The sequence below is a fragment of the Anguilla rostrata genome, chromosome 2 (assembly GCF_018555375.3).
Source record: "Anguilla rostrata isolate EN2019 chromosome 2, ASM1855537v3, whole genome shotgun sequence".
In the NCBI taxonomy this organism is placed as follows: Eukaryota; Metazoa; Chordata; class Actinopteri; order Anguilliformes; family Anguillidae; genus Anguilla; species Anguilla rostrata.
Window position 1 is genome coordinate 8,328,419 of NC_057934.1, and position 19,458 is coordinate 8,347,876.

Consider the following 19,458-nt stretch of genomic DNA (forward strand, 5'->3'; position numbering starts at 1 on the left):
ACAAAAGGTGATAAAAAAAATAGTAATCAACCGTAAATGAAAATGAAATGGAAAACAAATTATACATGACATACAAAAGCGGTACCCTAGCAAATACAGGCAGTTTGCTTTGTTTTAACGGAAAAGTTCATTTTAACCATAACCATCTGACACAGAGAAAAAAAAATCATATAAATGTCTGAAAAAAAGTTATTTAACATTAAAATACCACAATACAGAAACCAGGAATCAAGACTAAACCTTTTTTAAAGATAAGTCACAGCTTTTAAGTGACAGCAAAATAATCGGTAACACTTTGCATGAACAATATGCCATAAAGACTATATAATGCTGAAATAATTACATAAAAGCTGACCCCAGCATAATGCAGCTCACAACAAGCATGGCACCACTGTCAAAATGCATGTAGAAAATCTTATAAAAACAGTTTCGAAAATAATTGTAAAAAAGTGATTGTGGCATACGTTATGTCACTGTAGTTACATATACCACAAGCTGTAGTATGCTGTAGTGACTGCTTATCACAGCAGTTATGGCACACTTATGACACTGGAATGTTGGCTTCATAGCGAACAGTTCAGGCGAAGCATTTCCAAATAATCTCACAGAATCAAGTACCCAATACACAAAGCAAGTACATGTTTATGGAAGCATTTGTGCTTCTCCAGCACATTCCCCTACTTTGACTTAATCGCCATTATACCTAAAGGACTGCAGCTGACAAGAAAAACAACCTCCACCCATATACACCACTGTACATAGCCCTACCCTTGTCATCAACAGCTTCATGAGTTAGCTTTAAGGCAACTTTGCACGCAGTCTGATATGACACTTCCCCATTCATTAAAGGGTCTCTGTGTTTTTACAGGGTTATATTTTTAATGCAGGTAACAGGTGACTGGGGCATGAAGTGCCATTCACACCTGGCTCAAATACTTCATTTGAACATTATTTATTCTACCAACATTATGAACAGAATTCTGTCAGATGCTAGCATATATTTAAGTCAGTCAAATCTTTGGCTGAAAATTCTCAGGGATCCACAGAAAGTGAATGTAAATAGTTGAAGGTGCATATGTATGCAAATGCATATTTGATCCAGGTCTGGCAACTTTAACCTCAGGAGTTGAAAAAAAAGGAGAGAAAAAACCAGCCCAACTTCATGTGTATCAATGCAGCAGATGGGGGGGAAAAATCCAGGTAATTTCTTCAGCCCAGGTGAACTTCCTGAAGTTTGGATGATAAAGCCACACAGGCTCCGCCCCCAGAGCACCGTCCATTTTAAACGGCGGGGCGTCCCCTGGCTGTTTTAAAAGGACAGGTTAATCTCGCTGAGGGAGCACATGCAGCTGGGGGGTTGGGGGTGGGGGGGGGTCAGTTTTAGACAGGGAGGGGTTACTGCTGGAGGGGTGCGGCTGTGACTTTAAACACCTGCGTTAAACTTCTCCCCGCTCCATTCCTGTAGCCTAACGTAAACGCAACACACAGAATTACAATCAATAAAGACCGCCGTTTGGCCAGAACCATTTTAACGTTCGGTGTACTTTAACCCTTTAGAAGCCAGTAAACTACCTTGCTCATTACTGACCGTTTCAAATAGGAACGCCGATTTTTACCAATATTAAGGCTCACAACAAAAATAGTTTTCCTGTATATGACCCTCTCCTTTCATATGACTTTATTTGTTTGGTTTTAAATGTTAGTAATTCTTGGAATAAAGCGTTCTCAGGTATCGCAAAAAAAAACGGCTTTTAAATTTTCTCTGCATCAAAAGAGTTCACATATTTCAGATTCATATTTGACCCAGGTCTTGATTTTGGCCAGATATTGAAATTATCATAATTAGGTTTTGCTTACCATCCACTGAGCCAAACTCTTTCTCGTGGGCGCGGGTGAGAATCTCCTTGTACAGAACTTCAGCCTCCTTGTACTTCCCCTGTTTCAGGTAACAGGAAGCCTGGAGGACAGAGAGGGGAAAAAATTCACCATCAGATTAACCATTCAGGGAGCTCAGAATCACAGTGTTCGATCCGCGAACACAGATCCACCATTTAGAGAGCTCGGAATTACAGCTTTCTGTCTCCAGACAGCATATTTTTAGCACAGAGGCATCAAGCAATCCCACACGATTGCATTCTTTTGTTTTGCATCCAAGGAAGTATAAAGGTGTGAAGAATTAATTCCAGGTCCTTGACAAAAACAGCCATGACAAAGAGCTTTGCCATTTCAGTAAGCGGTTCTTGATGTAAATGCCAGACAGAACCCCATAACTCTGATCTTGCCATATGCACGTTAGACAGAGATAGTTGTTCCACGTTTGGTGAACGAGTGGCATTTTCACTGTGCTGAACAGAGAGAGAAAGAACTGCACGTCACACTTTCCCGAATAGAGCTTCACAGTCCAACTGATGGGTTTAATAAGAAAGGCGTTTGGTGTCTGCATTGCAGGCGTTTTTTGAGATGCAGCTCTGACCTTGTGTGTGACGCTCTACCGCAGCGCTGGTAGAGGCAGAAGGAGAAACTCATTTTCTCCGGGCCTCCGCGATAAAGCCCTGATAATTTAAAACGCCGCGGACGGCGACTGTTTTATTCCGGAACCGTACAGAACGTTCACCACCCAATCTTCTCCCTTCGGTTTCCAGCTCCGGGTCACGTTCAGAGCCCTTCAGCGGCCCACGCGAGGGTGACGCCGTCAGCATTTACCACCAACGAAAAAGACTTCACAAACAAGATCTGAGCCTCAGTCAGAACACTCTTTGTTCAATTTCGATCAAGGCCTTGAGCCTGTGGTATGAGAACAACCAGTCCCGAGCAAAAGGGTTGTTTAAAAGGACGTGATGCTGACTCAAAATGTTCTGGCCGTTATCTAACACCCCACTGACGATCAGACCTGGGTCTAACATGCATAGAAAGGATTTTAACTCACTTTAGATGCTGGTAAAATGAAATAACTGTCATTTTGGGGGCTGACACAGCTGGCGATGTACAGGATGACACGCTCAGTCCCAGCAGCGAGGCGTCAGACGGCATTACCTCACGGCGCGACCGCCGGCGACTTCACGGGGCTCGCGAAACTGATTGATCCGCCCACTTCCACCAGATTTACACGCAGCTGCAATTACACCCACAGCCCCTGGAGGAGTGAGCTAAACATGCTCACCGGAGGAGTCCCACGAGACCAGGCGTTCACTGAGTCAACACGCCATTGCAAAGCGGAATAACACACTGAGGGAAGAGTCTGAGGCGTCACGCTTTCTGCTTCCTTTCTTTATATTATCAACGCTATTTGGCTTTATTATGAATGCTTTAAAGCATCTTCTTGTGTTGTTTTGTTTTTTCTAGTCCATGGAACCTGGTTACCACGGAAGATGATCTCCATGCCAACAGCTCTGTACCGTGAGACGGCCCTGCTGTTGATGGTGCTTATGGAGGCTGTTGCAAAGCCTCCTGGGATAGATTCTGAAAGGAAAAGGTCTGGAGCACAAGGACGCAAGATGAGCCCTTTAATGGTGCAAAATGAAACTGGCGTGTTTCGACCCTACTGCGTCTTCATCAGAGTCATATAAAAGGGATGGCTCACCCCACCATACAGTTAGAAGGCACCTGTGGGCTCTCTCTCTCTCTCTCTCTCTCTCTCCATCTCCCTCCTACTCATTCTCTCATTCTCATACACTCTCCCCTCTCCCTCCCTCCTTCCATCTCTCTCCCTCTGTCATCGTGTTTCCATTCTTTCTCATTTTCTCCTCCTTCCTCTCTACCCCGCTCTATGTATTTTTCTCTTTTTCTCTCCCCCACTCATATCAAACACCTCCTTTCTCTTCCACTGTACCACTCTTCCTGCTTGTTCTCCGACCTCCCCCTCTCCAACTATCCCACTCCCACTTCCCCTCCCTCACTCCTTCTCTCCCTCCCTCACCAGAGCTCAAAACATTTTTTTCCAAGGAGCTGACGTGCTCCAAAGCTGAAAAATTAAGGGGCACACTAATGCATTCTAATTAGAGCATATGTTCCAAAATTATTCATCCAGTTCCAGCGCACACCAGTTATTCAGGAGCACGTGCTCCTAAAACAGGAGCTCTGCAGGGCCCGGCTCACCAGGTTGTTCTTGGTCTTGGCCACGTTGGGGTCGTCGGGGCCCAGTCGGCACTGGTAGATCTCCAGGGCCCGGCAGTAGTAGTACTCCACCTCCTCGTACTTGCCCTGGTTCTGGCACAGCAAGGCCAGGTTGTTCAGCTGCTTGGCCACGTCCGGGTGGTCCTTGCCCAGCACCTGAACACAGAAACCCAGGTAAACTTTACAGTTGGACAGTCCTCAACACACTGAATTCAGCCTCTGATAACAAGCTTTTACTTTCCAATTTTTTACTTCTGGATGACAAAATGAGTTTTCCTGATGAGATTACAGCAGCAAATGTTGTTGTCAGTGTTGTCATGTAAAACTGTGTTTTTCCTTGCAGGCTCTGACTCAATTAAGAAGCATGTGCTTCGGATGGCCAACTAATCACCAAACATACTGACTTATGTACTGACTTCCAATTGATTTCCAGGGTCAATTAAATAACAACCGAAACGCTTTAACTCTTTAGTAAAAATTGACCCCGCTCTTAGATTACCCCCTAAGATTTTCTGCTCGCGAATCAATACGTGTCCACAAAAAGGCAAATAGTTTCACCTCCGAATGTGGAATACGGAATGCTGATTCACAGTGTTCCGAATTCCATCCCCCCCAAACCTCCCACTCTGCTCCATATGGGAGCGGTTATTAAATTTCTGTACAGTTTCCACTATTAATCCTTCCCATTTCCCCTGGTTGGAGGCTTCAACGGATGCCTCTGATCCGCACTAAAACAGTAATTGGATATTTATGGAAATCGTCGTGAAATGGAATATAGATTTTTGTTTTTCCAGGGGCGGGTGCTGTAAATTACCCCCCCTCCCTGTCGAGCAGAGCCAGAGTGCTGCTCTTATCGATGCCACAGATGTTAATCCTCACCAGGCACCTTCCGGTCGCAAGCCAAGGGTGGGGGGGGTGGGGGCTGTGATTGCGGAGTAGGGGGGTAGCAATTGCATAAAGCACATGTGATTTTAAGAACTACATTTGCTGCTGCCAAAAGGGCACTGTTGCCGTCTGAGAGCAGGGGGGCACACGTGCCAGGACGCAGAAAACACTGCCCTCTGCCTCACCTTTTCTACAGGCACCATCGTGAGTGGTCTGCTTAAAGGGACAGTTCTCTTTCTGGGGTTTCTGATATTACTTCATGTTTAGTGCATATTGCAGATACTTTACCTATTTCCGAGAAGAGAATTTACTGACTACCAGAGTATAGGGGTGCTTGGAGGGGTTTGTAATCGAAAGCAAGAACATACACTACAAGTCATTGAAAAACAGTCCGGGCCAATCAAAAACGTACACTTAAAGTTGACACAGCATCCAAAAAAAACCCAGAAAGTGAACTGTCCCTTTAAATGTAAATAAGTGGGTGTGGCTGGTGACTCCTCCCCCTGTGAGTTTTTACCTTTTCTCTGATCTCCAGGGCTCTCTTGCAGAGAGGCTCCGCCTCCTTGTACTTGCCCCTCTTCCCGTACAGCACGGCCAGGTTGTTCAGTGTGGCAGCCACCTGTAGCAGACGGGAGCACAGGGTAGCGGTTAGCATCCCTCTCAAATCTGGAACATGGACTGAAGTAAAAAGAGCTGTCCCAGGTTCTCAGTCCGCAGTGGTTATCCAGCTGGCTCAGTAACTCTGCTTTGTGGTACAGGCGCCTGGATAACCATTGTGTATGTATGAGTAAAGGTGAGTATGTGTCCCAGTCGTAGGACTGTAAGCCAATACTGTGTGCCACATGAAGGCGTGTCATTTAGAGGAAATCTGTCTCTGGGGAGCACGGAGCTCTGACATCAGCAAGGCCACGACCCCGAGGTGCAACGAGAGGCTCTGTGACAGCACTCCGCCTCACCACCCCCACCCCCCTCTACCCCGACCCCCCCACAAATCATCTCTGCACCCGTGGTCTTTAAGAACGAATACCATCTTTGATTTAAAAAATTCTCTTTTGAATTTATTTATTTATTCGCATTTTTATTTATTTATTTTTAAATAACCTTTGCCCTCAGGGGTGCCGTGGCTTACTGGCACACACGATAATCGATGGCTTTGATTTCTCTCAGGCAGCACGCGAGGGCCAGAGAGATGGCGGTAATGGATGATGTTCATGTTAAGGGGATCAATGAGGTGGGGGAAAAAAATCCATGCAGGGATAAATCTAAGTGAAGAATGTATAAAAAACGTGCTGACAAACTAAAAACTGCAGTCTGCACATTTGTATCTTAACATACTTAGGGGATGAAGTGGGGGGGAAAGAACAGCCCCTCCTCCCCCCCCCCCCCACACACACACACACACACACACACACCGGTAATACCCTCCCTACATTTAACCTGTGGGCTACAGCCAAGTGCACTGTACATTATTACATTACAGTCATTTAACAGAGGCTCCTATCCACAGCAGCCTACATGCAGGATGATCACATCCGCCCGAGCTACATGAGCAGCGGAGTCAGACCCTGCCAACAACACTCCCAGCGAAGCGAGTGTACACACAACATCACTAAAGCACTCCACCCTTTGAAGAGCAGCTTTTTTTGGAACGTTTTCTTTTTCACAATTCTACGTCAGTGTTCCAGAGTGTTCTTTCTATCAACACTAGTGATTGTTACATCAGCATTAGAATGTTCAGTCAACAACATTCTAATCACATATATGTGGTTTTGCACCTTAAAGGGGCTAATGTAAGTCACCAACGCTAAGAAAGCGCCAACAATACAAATCCTGAACACATACAGATTATGTCCACAACAAACCCTGAGAAGAAAAACACCTAAATCTACCTACATTTTTATTAAAGCCTAACCTGAACTATTCCCTGCAGTATAAGGACAGTCTATGTGCATTGTACACAGTAACCTCCTGCATAGCCAGAGGGGTGGCGGATAAAGAAAGGCTAAATAATCCAGTAAAAATAGAAACCAGCATTGTGGCTGAAGCAATTTCAGCGTTAGCATCTAAAAATTAATTCATGTTTTGTTCCTTTTTTTGTCTTGTTCTCACAATGCAGTGAACACAGTCAGTCACAGAAAGAGGCGGAGGTTCAGTAGTCCTCACTTATACCAAACAAGGTACGGAGATACTGTTAGTGCACTGCGCTTTCATAAACGTTGGCACTTCACCAGGCTGTCAGTCTCAAACAGAAATTAACATTTACATTTATATGGGAGCGTTGCATAATCCAGGAGGTCAGTTATGTGAGAGGTGGTTATTTGTGAGTCTACTGCACTTATACTATGAATCATGAATTTTTGCATCTGCTGCCACTATGAACTGCTGAATCACTGCCAAGTGCTTTCTGGGTATTTGGTAACTAACAATTGCTTTCCTAACAATTTGAATTATGTCACTGCGCTTACTGTAATGAGATTATTCTTGTTTTATATGATGATGATGATATCATTATTCATCATCATCATCATCATCATCATCATCATCATGGCGACTGTTGCTACTCACAGCAGGGTGGTCCTTCCCCAGGGTTTTCTCGCGGATGGACAGGGCGTCGTTCAGCAGGTGGGCGGCTTCTTTGTATTTGTTCTGATCCCTGAACACAAGGAGAGAGAGAGAGAGGGAAGAGAGAGAGAGAGAGTCAGAGAGAGAGAGAGAGAAAGAAGAAGCTGAACGCTCTCACACACGCACAAAGACAAGCAAGGCTTTCTGAGAGACTCTGGGCTTCCTGGCAGTGGGAGAAGTCAACTGATCAGCCAGCCAAACGGGTTTTGAAAGCAGAGGTAACCCTGGCAACCTGTACATGAGGGCATGGGGCCTACTCATACACAAAGATAATCAAGTGGCTACAAGATGGTTACTGGGCCAGGATGTTTAACATGGGGCCTACCTGCACACTAGAGCCAGGATGTTGAGCATGGGGCCTGCCTATACAGTAGGTCCAGGATGTTGAGCATGGGCCTACCTGTACACTACAGCCAAGATGCTGAGCATGGGGCCTACCTGTACACTAGAACCAGGATGCTGAGCGTGGGGCCTACCTGCACACTACAGCCAGGATGTTGAGCATGGGGCCTACCTGTACACTAGAGCCAGGATGTTGAGCATGGGGCCTACCTGTACACTAGAGCCAGGATGCTGGGCATGGGGCCTACCTGTACACTAGAGCCAGGATGTTGAGCATGGTGGCCTACCTGTACACTAGAGCCAGGATGTTGAGCATGGTGGCCTACCTGTACACTAGAGCCAGGATGTTGAGCATGGTGGCCACGTCGGGGTGGTCGTGGCCGGAGGTCTTCTCCAGGTCCTCCAGGGCCTGCTTGCAGAGGGGCACGGCCACCTCGTACCGGCCCTGGGAGGCGTACTGGATCACCAGGTTGTGCAGGGTGCGCAGCCGGGCCGGGATCTCATACCCACCCTGCTGAGCCGCAGCGACCGCCGCACTGTTATGCTGCTGCTGCACTGTAGAGCAAAGAGAGAGAGGGGGGGGAGGGAGGGGAGAGAGGAGAGGGAGAGGAGAGAGGGAGAGAGGGGAGGGGAGAGGAGAAGAGGGGGGAGGGGAAGCGAGAGGAGTAGGGAGGAAGAGAGGGGAGAGAGGGGGAGAAGGGAGAGGGAGAGAGAGAGAGGAAAGGAGGGAAGAGAGAGGGAGAGGGAGAGAGGAGAGAGGAGAGAGGAGGGGAGGAGAGGAAGAGAGGAGAGAGGAGAAGGAGAGAGAGGAGAGAGAGGGAGAGAGAGGAGGAGGAGAGAAGGAGAGCGAAAAAAAGAGAGAGGAGAAGGGCAAAAGGAGAAAGAATGAGGGAGAGAATTACATTTTTTCCCTGACACAGGTTCAAACATGGCCCTCGTAAAAATAAAAAAAAAATACATTTAAAATGGAGCAGCCACGTTCTCAGGGGCAAAGCCCCAGGTAAAGGTCAGAGGGGTAATCAACAGAAGAGCTCAGCAGTACGGAGCCCCAGGGGGAATGGGGTGAAGGTGAGCGATGAAGACAAATGGGTGCTGCTTACTTCCTGGGCCGTGCTCCTCTTCGTCGTTAGGGAAAAGGTCATCCAGGGAATCCTTGGGCGGCTCCCCATCCTTCTCCTCCTGCAACACAGAGAGGGCAGCTGCATGAAGAGGCCCAACACACAGCACTCAGCTGCATGAGGAGGCCCAACACACAGCACTCAGCTGCATGAGGAGGCCCAACACACAGCACTCAGCTGCATGAGGAGGCCCAACACACAGCGCTGAGCTGCATGAGGAGGCCCAACACACAGCGCTGAGCTGCATGAGGAGGCCCACCACACAGCGCTCAGCTGCACAAGGAGGCCCAACACACAGCACTCAGCTACTATGGAACTATAAAGCACCATCTCAGGTATTTCAAGCCTCCCCTGAATTAGGGCACCTGCTGAGCAATTACCTGCAAAGCAAACAACAAAAATTTCCACCATCAACAATCTCACCCGGGATTAAGACCGACAGGCGTGAACTCATCCCCGCTAGCAGTGATATCCACGGTGACAGGAGGAGACACAGAACCCGAGCACACCTGCCTCACTCTGAGGCAGCCAATCCGCAGGCAGCAGTGCAGGTGACCTCTCCTCATCACCGCACACACCCGGTCTAAAACCTGACCTGCCGCTCCAGCAGTGCGGCCATGGTAACAGCACAATTAACAGCAGTGATTGGATCACCAAATCAAACACGGGCGGAGCACCATATCAGGCACTCGCTCATCTGAGCCAATCGCTCGATTACAGCTCATTGTAGCCCCGCCCATTTTGGGGTGTGTGGGAGTTCACTCTACCATCAGTACTGCGCAGATGTGCATTTGCACCAGTTCTTTGTTGAACTTTTATCAATCCTCTTATTTATTTACACAGGGCTGGGGGGTCAAACACAATCCAATTCAGTGAATTCAGGAAACAAACTAATTTAATTCATTAATTCATAAGGTGCAAGATCACAAATATGACTAGAATGTTCTTAATTGACACTCCAATACAATGTAAGAATCGCTACTGGTGATTGTAACAATGGAGTTCTAGAATACTGACTTAGAATAATGAAAAATTATTCCAAAAAAAAAAAAACCTACTCTTCAAAGGGTTAATTTACAAAGATCTTCAAGGAACATTATGCCATTTCCATCCACTTCCGGGGTTGACTGAACTTAAACAGTATTAATTTCCAAACCCTGAAAAAACAGGTTCTCCATTTCACCCTTAAACAATGAAGCTAACCAAACCTGAATCCATGATGAGATTAATTATTCGCATGGACTGCATAAAACAGTCTATTTATTAATGCCAGTGATCAATCAGTCCAATATAACCTGACGGGTTGCCCTGAAGTCACTCAATTTCACGCTTTTTAAAACTTTTAACAAGACAGTCACGTGCAAGCAAAGATGAAAGACCGTTTCATTTAAACAACTCACGTCAGTAGAAGAGCGCACTAGACGAGTGTATCACATGCGCAGGGTATAAATTAGTATGGCTTTTAGACTGATAGATTTCAAGTGTCAGCTGCGCTTAAAAGCAACCCTGTTTTCTTAGCGCAGATCAAACAGAAATTTTGTTTACCGAAGCGAGAAAACGCTCCTTGAGGATTTAAAAGACGCATAGGTCACGCAGGAAGGGGGGAGTGTCGAGCAGCCGCGTGCTCAACAAGCCAGCGGATGTATGAACTGAGGATGCCATGAAAACATAATTATTATCAGCGAACACACGATCGATACGGTCTTAATGTGTCACTTCCTGTATGACTGGAAAACGCAGTGGGGGTCTGCTTTCCGGTAAACGGAAGACAGACCCGTCAATTTTATTCCAGCCCCGCTGACTTTCAACTGCGAGTTACCAGCCTTACGAATTGACGTTTTTCCCCAGTCAATTCATTAAATGTGGCAGACTACAAACTATTTATGCATTAATTACCCATTAATATTTACCAGAATATTAAGATATATATTTTTTCAGTCAATTTCATTAAACGTTTCAATGGAATTCAACACATAAACATGTCAGTGTTCTTTATGAATTATTCATGAACGAGCCTTTTATAGAGAAGAATGTTATTATCCAGTCACGGCTTTTATGCAAAAGATAACTCCTTCCTTTGACAGGAAATGCAAGAATGTGGCTTCGCTTTGACAGGGACAGACTCTTCTCTCCCCCCTCCCCCTCCCTCATATGCGAATGGATTTACTGGTTTTCTAATTCCCTCTGTGAGTGTGCGACCCTACTCAAAATGACTTCCCAGACTAGCCACCCAAGCGTGAGGAGATGGAGCATGCATTACATCATCATATTACACCATTAATTTTACTATTCAATATTATTCATTTGCCTCACAGACAGCCTTGCATGTTATCCAGTTAAGCAGCTTAGATGTGCACTGAAGCCAATGAGGCAAAGCACCACGATCAATCCCGCAACAGCAGTGTCCCGTGGAGCTGAACCTGCAACCTCCATATAATCATTTGACACAGAAACATTTTATTGGGTCTCTAAGGCTGCATATTTGAATAAATAACCACCCCCCCCCCCCACCCTCTCCCCCAGCACAGTATGAAACTCCATTTATTTCCCAGTTCCTAAATAATGACTTGCATTAATGCATAGACCTGCACTTACTCCTGTGTCTGCGAAGCGACATTAATAATATCAATGATGCTCTTATTTCATGCAGGGTTCTTAGCCCCTCCTCCATGAACACCGATGGGAAAAGAACACCCCGGATCTGCTGTTAGTGTTTATTTCACACACTTCTGCTCCAGGCACATGATCAGTGATCTGGGGCTGAATATTTGAATGAAGCAAATTCCCCCTCATCCATAACAACCACAAGCCAGGTCCCTGAGCAGTGGGAGTGCTCTCCACCGTTCCCGTAAAGGGCTCTGACATCACTGCACGAAAGACACTACATGCACGCAATGCATCATCGCTGTTGTCACCATCATTATCATGATCGGTACTCTTAGTTCTCTCATTCTTTTCATTACTATTACAATCACGATAATTCTGCAGTTATTTTACATAATTATTACTATCATTATGATTATTCTAATTATTTCATTAGCAAGTCTGTTGTCATCATTATTGTCATTGTTACTAGTATTATTATTAATAGTATTATAACCATGATTATACAACCATTTTATTCATGTGACTGTATTATTATTGTTATATGACCATTTTAGCATCATCATCATCATCATCATCATCATCATCATCATCGCAGGGTCTCGCAGGCGTCTTACCGTGGGGGACACGTCCTCGTCGTACTTCTTGAGCTGGTTCATGAACTCCAGGTGCTTCTTCTCCTCCTCCAGCTGGGCCACGCTCTGCTCGCTCTTCTGCAGCTTCTGCTGGGTGTTGGCCAGCTCGTCCCGCAGCCACTGGTTCTCCTGGCACAGCCGCCGCACCTGCGCCCGCAGCTTCTGCTTCTCCGACTCCACCGCGTTCAGGTGGCTGGAGAGGGCCATCATCACCTGCGGGGGGCGACCACGAGCCGGCGCAAGAAGAACAACAACAAGGACAACAACATCAGAAACGACAACAACAACATCAGCAATATCAACAATAACATCAACAACAAAATATCAAAAACAACAACATCAACAACATCAGCAACAACCATAATAGCTTTTATCATATCAAAAATAATAATAATATATTGACTTAATAGAAAAAGAAAAGTAGCGGGTTGGTTTAAAATATTTAAAGCGAAGAACGAGCATTGCAAACACTGCTTATTGCTTAGTTTTACTGATATTTTGCTTTCTGTATTTGTGTTTTCCTTACATTTCTGATACATAATTTTCTTTTTCTGCATTCCCCCCCCCCCATTTTCTAATTAATTTAATCTCTTCAGAATACCTAGGGGCAGGTGGAGGAAATTAGCCTTTGGCTATGAACACTCAATGCGATACATTTCATAATCTCTGTTTAACATTATAATAAATGTGCTTTGCCATGGTAACAAATAAACCAATAAGCAAACATGTAAACAAATGATTGGCAGCCGGCCGGCCTACCTGCGCCTCCCCCAGGCCAAGCTCGATCATCTCTACGGACTTGCGCAGGAGGTTGGACTTCTCGTGCACCAGGTTGGCCTCCTCGTCCTTCTTCAGGCACTTGATGGTCTCCAGCAGGCTGTGCAGGATGGAGTTGTGCTCATTCTTCAGGGCCTCCAGGCCCTGGATCACCAGCTTGGTGTTGGAGATGATCTCCTCCTGCGAGAGCTTCTCCAGCCTCTCCTCCCGCGGGTAAACCATGGTGGACATCTTCTACCGGTGGGGGAACCTGGAAGAGCAACAAGGGCATACAGAGTGGGTCGGGAAGCTGGGTTTGGAGCCAAGGGTTTGCAAGTTTGATTCATGGACTGGGGGGGGGGAGGGCAGGAACAAAATAGGGAGAGAACAGTCATAGCATCACCTTATTGGTTGAAAACAGAGAGGTGTTCAATCATTCAAGAAGGTAATCACCAATAGGACAAGACCGACGTGATATCCACCAATCAGTGTCACTGTTGCTCTATTGCTTGCCATCAGTGTATTCAGTGATTGGTTGAGCTCCCCTGTTTTCTACCACTAAGATGATGTCAAAATAGTCTTATCCCAGTTTTACTATCCATGGGAAGGATGCGGTAATTGTACCTTTGAGAGTGGTACTTAACCTGAATTGCTTCAGTGAAATATGCATCATCTCCCGATAAAAGCATCTGCTAAAAGCCCAAACGAAATGCAAACAGCTGCTGCTGCCTCGACATCAGAACCGACCCGTCTTGTCATTATGTAATTAATGCTTTTCCAGGGAGAAATTCACTTTGTAAAAGCAGGCATAATCTTAAATTGCATTGGTACAGACAACTTTGACTTGCTAAAAAATACAAGGTGCTAGACGACTTCTAAAATAGAAAACGTATCAGGGTAAGGTTTTTGTTAAAAATCCTGAGCAGAAATCAATTTCTCAGAAGACGATTACAAAAGGAAACGGAATAAACAGTGTCAGCAGTAAGCCTATACCAGACTGGCAGATTGCCACATCTAGACCAAGTAAACTATAGAAGTTGAGGATAAAGTTAACAAAGTTCATGTAGCCTATATTTAATTTAGTGGAAAACTAGACACAAACTAGTATAAAGGGGTGAGGTGGTGCGGGCTTATCTTATATGCATGCAGAGCGTTCTTTGAAGTCAGCAGGAAGGGAAGTCTTTTCCTTTTTACTTGGGAAAAAGATACTGATAATAAGGTGGGAGCATTTTCAACTAGTGCGGTCCTCCAATGAAAGAAAATGCTTCAGGGACTCTCGATTGGTTGGATCATTATTTCTGACTGTTCCTTGGATACCCACAGACAGAAATAGACTACAATAGAAACGTGCAGCCAATCGGAGTGCTCGAGTCAAGACTCCAGAAGAGGTGGTATTGCACCTGGGACACACACACGTGTGCGTACACACACACACACACACATACGCAGCAGGCCCTTTGCATCATAACAATATCCAGCCTGTTTAAAAATACATGTCATTTTAAAGCATGCGGAAAATTGGGTAACAATAGGAGAATGGGAACATTGCCTCAATTCGAGTCTCACTGAAAGATGCCACTGAACAGTCAGAAACGGGGGGTGGTAAACACAGGGTTGTCAAAACTCCAGGGCCTGAATACAGGACAGAGCCAGAGTGGGGATACACACACACACTCCAGAGCCAGAGTGGGGATACACACACACACACTCCAGAGGCAGAGCGTGGGCACACACTTGCTCCAGAGTGACCAGATTCAAACATCCCAAATGCAAGAGAAGGATTAATTACACTGATAAGCAGCACCATTGATAGTATTGTTTGAGGGGTGCTGATGGAATTTGTAATGTGAAATATTTTAAGATTTCATTTAATGACGGTTGTTTATCTAATTGCTTACATTGGTGGTGCATGGGAACCACATAGAAAGCCAGATTTGGTATGACATTCACAAGAGGTCGATCTAGTAGTTTTGGGTTGGCAGTCACCTGCTTTGTTCTTGTTGATGTGCATCAACAGTAACCCGCTGCAGGCGGGTGAAGCTCGTTCCAGACAGGCAGCTGAAGGATGAAAGGGTGTCCCCGTAAGGCCAAACCATTTATGGCAGAACCGCGGGACGTCTGAGGCCAGGACAGGAGCGTTCTGGCAGCCCTACGTAAACGTGCCTTCTGGGACAGCTGGGATACGGCGGAATTCAGCCCAGAGAACTCAAGAGCTCCTCTCAAAACAGCTGCTCGTCCTAGGATGACGCACATTTAACCCCGTAAGGTGTGAGGTCACAAATACGTGATTAGAATGTTCTGAACCGAGCATTCTAATGCCGATGTAACAATCGCTACTGGTAACTGAAAGCAGTGGAGTTCTAGAACATTCCAAGATACCAACTCTTCAATGGGCTAAACCACCGTGCACAGCTGGCACTTACAAAACCGCCTCGTGCTGAAGCCATCGCCCTCGCTTTCCGCCCTTCCTGTTGAGTGTTTTAAAAAACGCGAAATGACACGCTGTGAACCGGTGTTTAAAAAGTGCGTCATCGGCCGCTTGGCGATGCCGTCTGCTCCTCAAAAACAACACTCGACGCCACACAGCTGGGCTGAGCGAGGGGAGGGGGCCCCTTTCTGCGGAGAAACCCGCATTGCTCAATTACCCGGCTCACTGATGACTCCCTGCGTCAGCCGAGCGAGCTCAGTCGTCAAGAGGGGAGGTGAACAGGGACGGCTTTGTGGGCCTTCAGGAATATCATCTGATGGTCGCGGACTGTGGTCTTGAGTAAAATAAAAACGGCCGGTCCTGGCTTATGGTGGGACAAAAAGCCTCTGCACCCACTTGCCTGGTATCCGATGGAGAGTTACACCCCTGGCAGATCTCTCTGCTCACATTGGTATCTGGTTCCTAAAGAGTCCCTTTACCCCCCCAGTTATCTGAACCTTCATATGCGTGCTTTTGTAAATGGCTCTGGCTAAGAGTGTCTCCTAAATGCCTATATGTAAATGTAACAATGTGCCAACAGGTAGGAAACTCATTGCCCCTCAGGTGGCGAGTGAGCAGTCAAAAAGCCTCTTGGAAGAAGCCGTTACTTTGAGAACTTCACTTCACAGCATTAGCAAACTCAAATATAGCTCGCTGAGAATACACTCTCAGAAGAAAGGGTTCCAAAAGGCTCGTCAGCGTCTCCATAGAGGCACCGCTTCTAGTTTGATGGTTCTTTGAGGGGAAAATGGTCTGGGAGTCTGGGTGTTTACACCTTTTTCACAGCTAACACAGAGGGTTCCAAAAAGACCTAAAAAAAGGGTTCCTCTCTGGAGACAAGCCACAGAATGCTTTTTTTCCTGAGATTGTAAGGTTCTGTAAGCTAGCCTTCAAAGGATGTAGTCTATCGTAAATTCCACAATAACTACCAAAGACAGCATAAAAAAAAGTAAAGTCGGATAAAGACTTTAAAGTCCTTACATGCAGCTTTTGGGTGGTGTGTGGGGGGGGGGGGGGTCTGTTCTGAGCTTTTAAAGTGTCACGAGCAACTTTACAACGCCGACGATAAACGGGAGCGTTTTCTTTCATCGCCGCGGAAACCGGCAAGTCCCGGTCCAGAAGCCGACGCGTCAAGGCGAGAACAAAGAAGGAATGCCGTTGGCAGCCAAACATTCCGTTCGTGTCCCGAAGACGACAAAAGCCAGAGGGAGACGGAGACGTGGGTACGGAGTGTCCCGTCAGGCGCTCGCCTGCTCCCCCCGCGCAGCAGACGGACCCGCACTTAACATTAAAACAGGAAATGAAAGCGCCGTCGTTTAATATTCGCCACCAGGGACGGGGGAAAGAGGGAAAACGCCCCACGGCAACGGGCAGCACTTTAAATGCACGTACCTGCGTACAGATACGCAGACAGCTCCCCTCTTTATCTGGATAGATCAGACCTCACAGCCACCAGCGAATCAGAACACACCCTCGCCATTTTGGATGCAGTTTACAGATACTTAACATAACATTCTGCATGTTTCTAACTTCTATAAAGAGTGTAACTTGTGTAATTATGTTGTAAAAACACGATCACATGCAGGTGCATGTTTGTACAAGTCCATCGAGGGAGGAGCCAAGAACCATATTGTGAGGTATCTTCAAATTGTGTCTGACATTTATTCAATTAGCATTCAATTGTAGAAATTATATTACATCCAGTTTTTTTTTTTAGATCAGAGTGCGTTTATCTGTTAAATATCATTTTGGTTAAAAGAGAGACACGTTTGTGCCTTGCGCATATGAATGATATTGCCCAGGGGTAACATGTAAATGGAGAAGAGGAGCGGTCCCAGAACAGACCCCTGCGGCACCTCACAAGTCAATTAAAAGACAAGATGACCTTGAGTCACCAATGGCTACACTAAAGGTTATGTTGTGCAGGTAAGAATAAAACCAATTTAAAACATAACCCAGATATGTTCACCCACTGATTAAGAGGTACCAATAAAATTGCACGGTCAACAGTATGAAAAGCAGCACTAAGGTCTAAAAGAACAAAAATGTATGACTTCCCAGCATCAGCAGCCATAAGCAGATCTTATATCACATTAAGACAAACAGTCTCCATGCTATGGTTAACCCTAAAACCAGACTGAAATTTTCCATTAAAAAAAAAACAATCAATTGCTCAGCAATGACTTTTTCTAAAACCTTCAATAAAAAGGCAGTTTGGAAATCTGTCTATAATTATTCGGGGAATTTGGGTCCAGCGAGGGCTTCTTCAGAAGTGGTTGAATAATTGCATTTTTATACGAGGCTGGGACAGGACCAGCCATTAGTGATGCACTGATAAGAGCTAGGATATGTGGATAGACCGATCCATAAACCTCTTCAATATTGCATTTGCTTTTGCATTGCTGTAACACTCTTTATGGTTTTATATGGATGTTGGCTGTGTGAATATATGATGTTTTTATGGTTGCAGGCTGGCACAGCTTCAGGCCTAGTGCTTGAGTGATGTTGCCGCTACAGTTGCTGGCGTGTGAATGCTGTTATCCAGGCCCAGTGCTGTCTGGTTCTGGACTTCCCTGGATCAGGCCTCTGGGGCTCCGATGGAGCACCTCATAGGCCGATGGGTTCAAAGTTCACGGTGATGGACAGTGAAGTTCGGATGGGGGTGCGGATTGGTGTAATTGGCCAGCCAAAAGGGCCTGTGATAACCTTGCCCAATACTGCCACAACAGTGCAGTCACAAGACTGCAAGTGTTTACTCAGGAACAGTGCATAAAATGGGCATTAGATACACATTAGTGCATCAGATTATGTGTGTGTGTGTGTGTGTGTGCATGTGTGAGAGAGAGAGAGAGAGAGAGAGAGAGAGAGTAAAAGACAGACAAACCCAGTGCTAAGCCTTAGGAGGCCTTTTGTGACTGACAGGTCCCCCATCAAAGTGTAATTTACAGTTGAGTTAAGATTCTAGCCGGGCTTGTGTTCAATAATTAATTAGCGACTTGTGCGCAAAAAAAAACAAGCAAAAAAAGACGGGCGGTAAAATAAGTGGAAGAATACCCCCGAGGAGCCCGCATCTGCCACTCACCCACTCCCCCCTAAAGTTCTGATTTGGGCTGGGGGTGGGGTGGGGGCAGAACCGGGGGAATATTCAGGGGAACAGATGGAGACGTCACCGGGGTTCCTGCCTGATAAACGTCTTTCGCGGAACCGAGCGCCAGAGCGTGTCTTTCCGCAGAGCAAGACTCCCAAATGCCATGGAAACAAAGGAACCAGTAGCTGACGTCTCGTAACTAACCCATCAGCCTTTCATTTTTTTTTTCCATCAAAAGCAGGATTGGTGTCGACGATAGACAGCAAACGTTGTAATCTCGGACAATAAACTTAACATATGAAAGCAAATTTAGAACCTGATTGGGCTAATACCTGAAGCCTTTGTTCATAGTCCTTTGTTGATATTTGCGAGTAGCACGTTTTCCGGACAACGACAAGCAGACAGCATTTCTCCCGACAGAAGCTGCGTCGCTTTGGCTCACCATAGGGCCGGCAGGAAGTATCCCAGGAGTCTCCCCCCACAGGCCGAGGGCAAAGGTGCGTCACATGACAGAAGCCTGACTTCAGTTCACTTATGTCACATGCTAACGGAGTTATTCAGGCAGTCACTGCCTTCAACTCCCGCTAAGCAGCTTATTCCTAATGGCTCAGCTCTGCCCCGCTACTCTTAGGGTCATGTTTCGCAGACACAGATTAAGCCTAGCTCTAGACTAAATTCGATTTGGAATGGAGATCCTCTATGCAAAACTCGATTTAGTCCAGGTCTAAGCTTAATCTGCTGTCCGTGATACCGGTCCAGAGAGTTTAACACAATTATCCCTCTGTTACACTGTAAAACATCTTGTTTAAAGTTCTCAGCGAAAAAAAA

At 46.0% G+C, this 19,458-nt stretch overlaps 1 protein-coding gene across 5 annotated transcripts in view; it reads right to left on the bottom strand.

Moving 5' to 3' along the window:
* LOC135244909 (kinesin light chain 1-like) overlaps window positions 1-19,458 on the bottom strand; it is a 57,076-nt gene that overhangs the window by 21,313 nt on the left and 16,305 nt on the right. For 4 of the 5 annotated variants that reach the window (XM_064317583.1, XM_064317601.1, XM_064317592.1 and 1 more), the window contains exons 2-9: window positions 13,079-13,346; window positions 12,302-12,532; window positions 9,063-9,141; window positions 8,289-8,517; window positions 7,564-7,651; window positions 5,516-5,617; window positions 4,096-4,269; window positions 1,858-1,957 (exon numbers count right to left, since the gene is read on the bottom strand). In XM_064317583.1, the coding sequence (XP_064173653.1) occupies window positions 1,858-1,957; window positions 4,096-4,269; window positions 5,516-5,617; window positions 7,564-7,651; window positions 8,289-8,517; window positions 9,063-9,141; window positions 12,302-12,532; window positions 13,079-13,327 (1,252 nt within the window). In that variant the 5' untranslated portion in view covers window positions 13,328-13,346. Of the gene's footprint in view, window positions 1,305-1,857; window positions 1,958-4,095; window positions 4,270-5,515; window positions 5,618-7,563; window positions 7,652-8,288; window positions 8,518-9,062; window positions 9,142-12,301; window positions 12,533-13,078; window positions 13,347-19,458 lie in introns of all 5 variants that reach the window. The other variant, XM_064317619.1, reaches the window with a different exon arrangement.